General features: G+C 36.1%; 1 protein-coding gene across 1 annotated transcript in view; it reads left to right on the top strand.

Moving 5' to 3' along the window:
* LOC111049693 (hemicentin-1-like) overlaps window positions 1-12,752 on the top strand; it is a 440,149-nt gene that overhangs the window by 105,914 nt on the left and 321,483 nt on the right. Inside the window, exons 2-3 of the mRNA XM_039426347.1 lie at window positions 9,902-10,013; window positions 11,525-11,733. Coding sequence (XP_039282281.1) covers window positions 9,902-10,013; window positions 11,525-11,733 — 321 coding nt within the window. The remainder of the gene's footprint in view (window positions 1-9,901; window positions 10,014-11,524; window positions 11,734-12,752) is intronic.

The following is a 12,752-nucleotide window of genomic DNA, read 5'->3' as shown; positions in this document are numbered from 1 at the left end:
AAGCCGAGGGCAACAATTTTCCTGAGGGAAAAAAGTATTTTTCGCTCGTAATGTACACAACATTTTTCCTCCATCTACATTTTTTTTATAGAAACTGCAAATAATATCATTTTAATAAATTACTTATTGGTGACAATGTTTCCTAACAACATAACCTAAAATCTGAAACCTAAAAACCGGTCGTCTGATTGGCACTGCCGATTGCGCTATCTATCGGCAAAAGTTGTAACAATTATAGGCTATCAGCTGGGCGTCTACCAAAAATGGCTGACTCCAGATCACGCGGTTCAGATTTGAATTGCAGATCAAAAATATTTGTTGGCTGGTATTTTGAATAGAATAAAATATTTTTAAAATTGTATGAATTTTTATTGTCTAGTATATTAATATTAGTATATTAAGAATAAAATATCATACAAACATATATTTCATGAGTTGATCAAACCTGGTTGTGGTATTGAATTCAGTTGACTCAATGACAGACACCTCTATTATGCTTTCTCATCTGAGCCTTGACCTTCTAACCTATTACAATGTAAGTTTTAAAATAGAGATGCTTCCCATGTTATTTAAATGGAGTCACTTCTCCTCCCTAGGGAGTTTTTCTGTTTTTTACTACCGAGAGCGAAAAAGTGACAGTTTAGTACTATGTTTCAGGGAGTAAAGTAAGTACTTTAGACAGTAGGTGGAGGAAAACACTTTTTTGGACTTAGGGGACCTTGATATGTATAGAAATTTAGAAATTCGGGTACCTTAATTTTTTCGGATAGCAATACTTTCCTTACCTATGGTACTACACAAATTTTATGATCAGAGATTTCTCACTGTGTCACCTTTAATTTTCATCGCCTCCTCCTCATTTTCATCCATTTTACTTTCCTTTCCTATGGTAATAGGGCAATGAAAGTAAAAATGGATGAAAATGTATTCTGATTTAAGGGAGTATTAGTCTGATTTAAGACGAGAGTATTATGATTTGAAGGGAATATAAGATGGAGAAAGAGGCAGAATCAAATGAGAAGAAGACGACAGGATTGACAAGGAGAAGAAAAGAGAGTATAAGAAGAGGAAAAAGAAGAAATAAGTGGAGAGGTGACATGAGAACGGGTGCGACACGTTCTGAAAAGAAACCAACAAGGAATAGAATGATTGGGGACAAATTGAAAAAGACATGAAATGGAGATGCCAGTCGAAAACTCGACGAAATACGCGCTTAGCTTCGAAGAGTAGACTCCTCCTCCTCCACCTCATCCTCCTCCTCACCAAATAACCAACGGACTTGACTGGTCCGAGATTAGTCCTGACACTGATCTAGCGTCTGAAGGAAATAGAGTGAGAGAGAGCAGTGCAAGAAATAGTGTGAAAAAGGCAGAAGGAAATAGTGTTTGAAAGCGCTCTCGCATCCAACATTCAGAATCCAAATATCCGATCCTCTTCCACTTGTCTGTCCATCCTATTATCGGCTTTCATCCATTTCTTCAATCTTCCGTGTCGCTTCAGCTCAACCAATAAGTACTGGTTTTCGAAAGAGTTTGTTTTCAATCAGAATAATACTGAATAAATACTGTGGGATTGATGCTATTCAATGAAATTGTTACAAGTGATATTTGGATCATCGATTTTTCATTTCTTGTTGGGTTGGAAATATTGCTATTAATAGCATCTCAATAAGCCTATTTCAATTTCAATTTTTTGGAAAAAAAGGTGATACAATGTAGTAAATCAGTGTGGATGCGACAGGCACTCTGTCCAAAACCGCACTCCACACAAGATTATAAAGAAGAAAAAATACAACTTATACAACCTCTTGAATTTACAGTCAATGTATGATCGACAAAGAGAAGCCGTTCACCGATTAAAGTAAGTTGAGCCATAGAGGGAAGATAGCAATACATTCTCTATGGTTCAACTAAGCCATTCACATAAAAGGCAACTCAGATCTAAGGATATTTATTTTCAAAAGTCAACTTAGATTGATTGAATCGGTATTTGAAATTAACTTCAGCAAACTATTATCGTATGTAAGAGAAGATTACTGAGGTTGATTTATTATCAAATGTGGATAAAATTCAATGAAAAAGACTAAGAAATTGTCAAAAAAACACAGATTTATTGATACTTATAAAGACCAGTTTCAGTTATTACACCATCAGTTTATCAGAGATTGACAATGGTGTAATAACCGAAACCGGTCTTTCTAAGTTTATCAGAGATTGACAATGGTGTAATAACCGAAACCGGTCTTTCTAAGTATCAATACATCTGTGGTTTTTTAACAATTTCTTAGTCTTTTTCATTTAATATGAATAATTACCACAATATCAACTTCTCAACTACACAAAAAGTGGATAAAATTGCCTGTTTCATTGGAAATTGGTAATCCATTAGTGAATAACGATATTCTTATACTATAGTAGTAATAACAATAGTCTTACCACGGAGTGAAGATACTACTAAATAAGATTAGGCTTCATTATACACCTGGCCAACATGATATTGAATTAGATTACATCATTGGATTAGAAACATTGTTAGTATTTAATGTTCCTAAACTGAAAATCGAATTCATCTCAAAATATTATCCTTGCCTCTTGTGTCGTAGTATGTAGTTTTTTTCACAGAACAAACAAAAACCATTTGTGCAAGTCTCATCTGGAACACACGAGCATCCTTTGCCGTTTCAGCAAATATCTATCAAAAGCCGGTGACAAGCATTATGTTCTCAACTCAGACCCGCCCTCAAGTTCGCATACATAATACTTGGCCCAGTTTCTTCACCCCTCGTCTCTCAACTCTCATTCATATTCCGTCGCTCGTTTCATTGAAGACAGCAGCAGTAGCAGCAGGAATAGTAGTAGCAGTAGAATCAGCAGCAGCAGTAAAAGTAGGAGTGAAATCAGCAGCAGTAGAATCAGCAGTAGAAGAGCAGTAGCAGCAGCAGTAGAATCATCAATAGCAGCAGAAGCACTAACAGCAGTAAAAGCAGCAGAAGCATCAGCAGAAGAAGTATAATCAGCTGTAGCAGCAGAAACAGCATCAGCAGCACTACCATCAGCAGCATCTTGGTATCCATTCACTGGAGACTAATAATAGAACTGGCGGGAAAGTGTTCCCGGGCGAGGGAACGATTTGCCGCGCGCGGGAAAATTTTGCGCGGGTAATTATCCACTTTTGGCGCGCTAGCACTATAGACGCCGCGCCGATTTTGATGACGCGCGAACAATAATGGCGGCGGCGACACGGGAATATTATAATGCGTCTTGTCGCGTCAATCCGCTCGCTTTGGTGACTCTTTTCACAACTACCCCCTTCCACACCCCCCACCACACACATGCCCTTATCGCGCAGTTTACTGTGCAAACATGTCGTAATCATACAAAGTTTATCGCGGGGCGAGGAGTCTCACACAGTCAGCTTCCCTTCAGTGTAACACCAACGTTTTCCGTTCAACCAATGGTGACATTTTGAAGTGATTCTGTATATTAGGTACGTGACAGCACAGTCACCTAGACTACATTGTTCGGCTCAATTAAGAAGGGCGGAATCCATGGCTTGTTAGCTGTTACACACCATCAGCAGCCCTTTATACCTGGCAACTTATGGCTGCTTTATAGACGCATCAAAGTGAACTGCTAACACCCCGATACCATTCAATTTACATTCGGAGCGATCTTGGCAAGTCTGTAAATACTCAATCGATAGTGTTCGACTGACTTGGTGTAGAGTGATGTAATATTGCTTTCAAAGTGATATTCAATAACGATAACCTATTTTTTTAGACATGTCATTATTTATCAAAATTTGGGAACAGAATAGTCTGTTGTTCTTTCCCAATCACATTCATAATTATTATGATTTCAAATTTTATCTACGAATAAATAAATAACACTATTTTATCTTCTTCATTGCTATGCAATAAAAGGGAGGAATTCAATTCTATTTCAATGCTGATAACTTTATTTGTGTCAGATTGGCTTTGTCAATAACATGTTTTTGTTAACGACAATACAAACATTTTGAATTTGAATTTGAATTGGATGTGTAATTCTAATCGAGGTAGACATTTTGATAGGATGGTTTGTATTGATGAAAATATTCTGATTTGGATGGGTTGCATGAGGATACGGATCTGATATGGATGAAATAAAAAAGAGATTTGGAGAGATGATATATAGTTGATTATTTTCGTCTACAATCAGGACTGCTTTCCTCAAAATTTGAGAATAATATTTTGAGATAATATTCAATATTATATATAGGTTTTGCAATGATATCCTGTAACATTGTGAATGACAATGAAAATCGATTGAACTGATCTCTGAAATTCACAAGTGTTTTCCACATTCATGTTCAACATTCTAAACAAAAATATGTGGTTCACTTTATTAATAGAATATAGGCTACTGATAAATGATATATCGTGATAGCATCTCATATATTTAGAAGCAATATTATATCAGGTTCATTATGAGAATAAATCATTGTTCCATTACGAAAACTTTAGTTTTATATTATAAATTATTAAGCATTTGTATTACATATTTATGAGTCACAGCGATACAGTCAGGTTATCACAAAATAAAAATTGGTCCGTAAAACTTTCATATCCTATTCAGTGTCAGTCATCTTCATCATGGAGTGTCATAGCAAATGATGGGAATTATAATGCACAAAATAATCTCATTTGCAAGCGAATGATGTTGCTGCATAAAAGCTAACTTCACCTATTTTGAAACTCGAGTGAATGAGTTATATTTAGAAAGATAGAGTGCATTATCATCCAGGATCCAGGTACAATAGTATCTGATCTACATATTGAGACATACAGTCTACATCATGCTTGATGCACCGTTCACAGTACATGTCATATTATATCATACAATAATGTACGGAGAGTAGAATGGCTTCTTCAACACTTTTATACGTACATGAGTGGGTGAGAAGTGTGATTATGTCATTATTTTCACAACTTGCATTCACAAAATCTTCAAAATTCCATCCTCGTTAGGATCAAGTCACATCATCTTCCTTGTCAGTAATATTATTAAACATTTGTAGAATATTACAGAGATTTATATTCCAATACGGAATCATCTTGCATTCCCCGAGAGAATTATTTTCTCTCCGGAAAAATTGTTCTTTATTCTAGAAGAATTACCTCGATTTACTATTCAAATTTTCTATAATTTGACAAGAATATTCACTAAAGGCTTTTCATGGAACTGTTTTCCATCTTTGAGAGATATTACTATTCATGATTTCATATTTTCTCTCAGTTTATTACGATACACTTGAAATAATTTTCTGACTTAGTAAATGACATTCTTGGAATATGTTCATGATTCAAATGTTTTCTAATCAATTCTATTGACGGATTTAGAGCATATTGACATTTTGGTTGTAGGCTTCTATCAAAACTTGTAGTAATAATGATATATTATTGATGCATGTCCATTGTCCAAAGCTGACTGAAAACTTGTATATCCTAGACCAACTGAATAGCCTCTTCAATACAAGCTTGGACAAGTTTCTCACAATATTGAATGGGCTGCTCAATACACTTGAACAAGTTACTGACAATGAATGATCCGGAGTCTTCCTTATAATGTTATGACGGAAACATTGTCTAGGAAATACATGCTTTCAATTCCTATGTTTTACGCTGGCTGACATGATGAAACACAGCCATTCGGATAGGCGCTTTCACGCAGTTTGGCGGGGTAGAACACAAGCATTCAAACGGGAGCTTTCTCGCAGTTTGGTATAGTGAAACACAAGCATTCAAACGGAAGCTTTCACGCAGACTGACATCAGTCGATGACGCGTGTCTTGAACGTGTGAAGGGGCCTTAAAGCGAGCGGCCATTGTGAAGGGTGTTGGAGTTACAAGTTGGGTGGATATTGGCTTACTGCGTTATGCTAATAGGCAAGACTTGGGTCGTCGTCCATTGTGTCATGTATCAAGAGTTGGGTCTTAAAGATGACTTTATGCCAGAGTTATCATCAATTGAATCATAAATCATCAACAGTTGAACGTGTGATCGACCAAAGCAGAGAGCATTTCATATGCACCTGCAGTAAAATCTTTTAGGTCTAGCGGACCAATTTTATAATGCATTTTACTGAATAAAATGATTGACTGGAAAAAATGATTGAAGCTGTTATAGATTGTATTCATACTCATTCCTCAATGAGGGAATGACAATGTTTAGAAAAAATGCCAGATGATATTTCAAGGATTGAGCTATAAATCTCATGAAGCTGGGATCTGCTAGGAGCGTATCCCCTGAGGTTACCCCCTGATGATTGACTCACTCAATCAGGATAAACAAAGTTTAGAGGGTCGAGAATGACAATACTTCACATGGAATAAAACCTTCCGAGGAGAATTACTAACATGTATCAACAATAGAGAATTCAAAGCATGATGTCTGGCATCGATTTTTAGATAAAAGGAAAATAATCTTTTGAGATTCAACCTCCCAAGTTTTGCTAAATTTTGATTGAAAATTTGAAAAGACAAAAGTTTGCTTGATTTCTGTTGAAGAACTTGACAAAATCCATTTATCCAGTCCACATCTAATTCCTATAATGACTAATGACTTTCTTGCTTGACCTTAGGATATTTTCTTGGAATCTGCATTCTGATAATAGCCGATGCAGCAAAAATGGGTGGTCAATGTTCTTAATGGCTATCGAATCACTCATGCTTTTGGCAAGTGTTTAAGAAGAATCGAGTGCTTGCCAATTCGTGCACAAAGGATTGCTTTTTACTTTCCTTGCCCTATTACCATAGGTGAGGAAAGTATTGCTTTTCAAAAAAAATTAAGGTACCCTAATTTCAAGTTTTCTATACGTTTCAAGGTCCCCTGAGTCCAAAAACATTATTTTTGTGTATTGGTCTGTGTGTGTATGTGTGTATGTATGTGAACACGATAACTCCATTCCTAATCAACCGATTGACTTGAAATTTCAAACTTAAGTTCCTTCCTTATACCATGAGGATCCGACAATAAGAAATTCAATAAAATTGAATTAAAAATGGTGGATAATTACTAAAAAAACATGTTTTTCACGGTTTTCTCGAAAACGGGTCAAACGATTCTCTTCAAATTCATACCATGGATAGCTATTTATAAGCCCTATCAACTGAAATGAGTTTCATTTCTGGGAAAATCCCAGGAGCTTCGTAATATTCTTGAGAAAAATGGCGGATAATGCCTAAAAAACCATGTTATTCACGGTTTTCTCGAAAACGGCTCTAACGATTTCCTTCAAATTCATACTATGGATAGCTATTTATAAGCCCTATCAACTGGAATGAAACTCATTGCTGGGAAAACTTCAGGAGCACCGTAATATTCTTGAGAAAAATGGCGGATAGTTACTAAAAAACCATGTTTTTCACGATTTTCTCAAAAATGACTAGACCGATTTTTTTCAAATTCATACCCTGTATAGTTATTTATCAGCTCTATCAACTGGCATGAGTCTCCTTTCTGAGAAACTGATGGGGGTCCACCCCATCCTTAAGAAACGAACTTTGTAACCTCCTTCTCGTGCATGAGGTAGGTAGGTAGAGCAGTTCATAAAAAGACCACATAGTCGAGATATTTCATCTGTAGAACAGCTGTTTTGACGATTTATAAAAAAAATCATTGAATTTCACAATTTACACAAAGGAAAAAGTACTCTGAAAACAATTATATATACACATATACAGAAGTCTGATCGTAGTTTCAAATAATTATGTTGCCGCCAATCGTCATTATGTTATTCCCCTATATTATTCTCATTTAAGAACGGGGCTTACAGTTCAATGAGCAAGGAAAGTTGTGTGAGTGTACCACACCAGATTTTTCTACTTGGAGATTATAAACAAGCTGAGTAGAGTGCGTAAGTTAGAAATCGAATTTCATTCATTACGAGATTGATGAATTCAAGTTTGTTCATCATATTGATTTGATCTGATTTTTTATCAAATGCCTTCAATCATGTCCTTTAAATAACCAGTATCACCAAAGTCTCTCTATTTCATTTATTTATTTCATGTTCCATTCTTGATCATTGTCACAGTCATCACTCTATTAAACATTAATGCAAACTTCGAAAAAGTACAGAAGAACAGAGACCCCTGCACTGCAGCTCACTATAATTTGTATACTCTATGTCATGAGGTATCCTTCTGTTGGCTATACTTAATTCATACATTGCCTTTTCTGACCAATGTGTACATCAATTTTATTGAATTTATTGATCACAAAATTTGCTGTATTGATCAATTTAGAATTATTATCTGATGAAAGATTTTCGACAAGACAATGAATTTTCTATTTATGAACATTTTGAATTACAAATGAGGCTAGAAATCATGTCGAAGGGGGAGTAAAAGCTAGTGAAGAAAAACCAAATTATTCGGACCTTCTCATCCCATTGATCATCATTCCCATTTATTAATCTTGCATTGGTTGATGACAGCGTTTTGGCAATCATTACAAATAACAAAAAAATCAACAAGCAGAATAGAAGTGATCAAACCCAAATTATCCTCAGCTTCTCAACCCAGAGACAATGGGCCATATGAATAAAGTTCAGCATTTGCTCATACTTCTAAAATATGGAGCATTTGCTTCATTTTCTATGAATAAACGTGAGCAAAACCTTCTGCTCATGCTCATCAAAAAAATAGTTTGAGCATTTGCTCAAAAGTAAAAGCTTTTGCTCAAAATTGTATGAATAAAGTAGAGCATTTGCTCAACTTTTAAAGCAAATGCTTCAAAAAAGGTGAGTCTAGTCTAGAGCAGCTTATCACCTTTTGCTCATAGTAAAATGTCTCAACTAATTCGTATAAGGAAGAGGAAACTATACCAGATATGATCACAACCAATAGTTGAGAGCTATAAAACTCTTTTTAGATTCAACCATGATATATATCACCATTATTCCTACAAAAGAATAAATACAAAAGCTACCTGTTATAAAGATAGCCATCACAAAATAGGAAATAGGTATTTAAGAAGATGAAAGTGTAGACGATTATAAGAAGGCTATTGATATTATAAGAATATGCTGAATATTATTATAGAGATTACATTTTTTCACGTTATTATTTCAAAATTCTAAGCTCAACTAACCTACAACTCTATTCATAAATAGAAAACAGAGAAGACTACGCAAACACAAGCTGTGCACCCTATTTGCATATTTAGCGCTTCCGTGAGCTATAAAAACAAACTAAGGCTACAAAAGCGAATCAGCTGATGAAAAATCTCTAAAATACGTGAGCATTTGCTCCAGAGTTCAGGAGCATAAGGTAAGAGTAAAAGGTAAAGCTTATTCATATAAAAATGAGCAAATGCTTTTGCTTCTACCTTTTGCTCATGAGCAAAACCTTATGCTCCATGCTCTTGCTCATGAGCATTTGCTCTGGTTTTATTCATATGGGCCATTAAGTTCGTTCTCAACTGAATCGTTCTTCAATAAGATTTGATGTAGTTTCTGACAAAAAGAATTCTTTTCTCAATTTAATAAAAAGCATAGTCAAGCAGAATATAAGTAGAACAAACTCAAATTATCCTAAGCTTCTCAACCCAGAGACATCAACTTCATTCTCAAGTTAATCGTTCTTCAATAAGATTTGATGTGGTTTCTGGCAAAATATTTTTTTTCTCCAATTTAATAATAATAATGATCTTATTGTTGATTGATTAATTGCAATAGTCTAATCTATTCTCTCTTTCCTCCATAGGAATCAAATCAATATGGACTTTACAAATAGCTAATAACTGATCTCCTTCTTGTATACAATTTCATTGCAGTGGAAGTAACGATTTCATTTCTGTTTCCGTTTCTGTTGCAGTCAGAAAATAATTATTTTCTTTTTGTTTCCACGTTTGTTGCAGTGGAAGTGATGGTGGGAAGCACTGCAAAACTGCCGTGCAACATCAGCTCGTCTGCGCCAGATGACGGAGTGGCGCTAGTGATCTGGTTCAAGGGCTCCACGCCGGTCTACAGGTGAGACACTACAAACTGCAAGTTCACTCAATTGCTTCCCATCCCTTCCCCCACCACCAAACTTGGCTGCTACAAAATTAAATCCTAAATTATTCACAGCGACTGCTGGCTAATCAGCCCGCCTGGGAAAAAGTTGCCACTATTTTCCAAGGATGGTATATAGCTATACACTCTCCTTGACTATTTTCCACCCTCTCAACAAAGGCAAAAAAATTGAACAATGTAGTACGGTAGCCACAATAATTTTTTACATGAAACAATTTGTTGAACTGTGATTTGCTGAAGCAAACTAGAAAAAGGTACCACAGTTTTTAATTTTCTATCCACAACAATGTTGCAACAAACTACTGAAAGTGGCCACAATTTTCTATCCGCAAGACTGTGTTGCTGCAACAAACTACAAAAAGACCACAATTTTCTAACCCCAACAATTTACAAAAGTATCCACAATTTTCCATTTGCAACAAACTACAAAAAAGTAGCCGCTATGTCTCACTCGTGTGTTTGTTGAGAGAACAAACTAATGAAAAATTGCCACAGTTTCCTAGCCACAGAGTCGCGAGTTGCAGGAGCAAATTAACCATCTGTTGATGTAGTTTGCTTGTGTTGAGGGAATGGAGTTATTTATTTGTAGAGTTTTTGCTCTGTGTCGAGAGCAGCAGTCAATTCTCTCTGCTATGACTGGGCCTGTTTAGCTGACAGCAGCTGAATTAATGACGTTGTATACCAATATGCTTAACCTTCTTTGCAGATAACATTATTCTATAATTCAAAATAAATTGTGTAACAAATGACTCTCTCAGCATAGATCCATCACATCATCTCAGGCTTATCAAGTGGTACCAAACCTTAGCTCGATAACTTTTCAATGTCCGTAAATGCCGGTTATGAAAGCCGAGACTTAGGCTGGTCACACCGATTAGTCAAGACAAGACTAGTCATGTTTAGTCACAATACTTCACATAGTTGCTCATGAAGTCATGTCCAATTGCAATGACTAATCAGTGTGAGTTGCGTCATAAGGAACAATGTGAAGTATTGTGACTAAACATGACTAGTCTTGTCTTGACTAATCGGTGTGTGACCAGCCTAAGGCGTTACACTCTTTAGTCTGCTGGCGCTACCTGGTCGTGGGTCTGATCTGAATACCGCAGGAAGGGCATCATGTGGGCATCATCCACAAAAAAGGACTGGGACGTCTGTGACTTTCTAAAAGTGGAAGGACTTTATGACTAGAAAGAGAAAGCTCACGTGAGAAAGGTTCTTCATTACTGTCAGAGCTCTTCAGATTTTAACAGCCAAGACAACCCATCCCACAGTTGAAAAATCCCAATGTTAATTTTAAAATAGTTTTCTTTCAAATAACCTAAAGCTCACTCAAGTTCAGTTGAAATAAGAATCGATACAACCTTGTTGATCGAATTTGAATATGAAATTAATATATGAAAGTAGTTGATAAAAATTATATAAAATGTAAAAATAATTTTGAAATATTTGTGGTTGTTGGTCAGTTACGACGTGCGAGACAGCGGCGACCCGAACGAGGCGAAGCACTGGGCCTCAGAGGAGCTGGAGGGCAAAGCGCGCTACTCTGTGACGTCACCCTACTCGCACCTGACGCTCGACGCGGTCGCCGACGCAGATGACGGCGACTACAAGTGTCGCGTCGACTTCTACCACTCGCCCACGCGCAACTCGTTCATCAATCTTACTGTGATCGGTGAGTGTGTCTGTGTGATCACAAAAGAGATAGTTTCATAAGAATAATAGTTGAATTAAAAGATCTTCTGACTTTGAAGGATATGCGGAGCCGAAAAATGGAGAGACCAGATCAGCCAATTACATCAGCCAATGATGAATAGAGTAATATAAAAAAGTGCTGTTGCCAAGTTGACGATCAGACTCAGTCGATGCAGTGCTTCCAGAGAGGAAACTATGTATTCGTATCATGAGGTTTTGAACACTCACTCAAGACTACAGAACGATGTTCGCTTTAGCACTACAACATCGCCGTCGCTGTATCCCTACTTTTCTCTGCTCCGCAAGTCCCTGCAAGTCGGGAGAAGTTCTAATTCGACTATTGTTGGAAAGTGGATAAAGTTCCATGAGATAAATAGAGATGAGATCTAAAAATAGATCTCAAATATAGATAAATAGAGATCTCTATATATAGAGATGAGTTGTAGTGACGAGAACATATTCAAGCTACTACATAATTGATTAGAAGATGAAATTGACTATTATTCCATGGAGTACTGAATTCCCACATAACTCAGACAATACTCTTTGTAAAGTGGGAATTCGATAGAATGAAAATAGAGGATTGCTACAATATAAATGATATTTTGAACAAATCATGTTTAAAAAACATTGAAAGAAATAAAGTTTCAATCCTCAAGTTCCATGTGAATTAATAGATAGTAATACTTTGTATTTAATAGAAAAAATAGAGAAGGTATAAGTATTCTTTTTATTTATAAGCACAGAGAAGGGATAGATTAATGTTCATTCGATGGCAATACAATAGTAAACAAATGCATGGCATGAACTGCAAGATAATATGTGTTGCGATTTTGTTGAAACAGTAACTTGTAAGAGCAGTAACATGTACGAATTCTCAAATATTGTTCCTTTTGGGAATTTGTGACCCCACATATCCTAAGAAACCATATTGACGGTTAAAAGCACATCCATTTTTCTCAAAAAAGAGTTATTGGTATCACTGTAGAGAAATAAGGT

Source organism: Nilaparvata lugens, chromosome 4, assembly GCF_014356525.2.
Source record: "Nilaparvata lugens isolate BPH chromosome 4, ASM1435652v1, whole genome shotgun sequence".
NCBI lineage: Eukaryota > Metazoa > Arthropoda > Insecta > Hemiptera > Delphacidae > Nilaparvata > Nilaparvata lugens.
The sequence above is the reverse complement of the archived record's forward strand: the minus strand, read 5'-3'. Positions and strand labels throughout refer to the sequence as shown.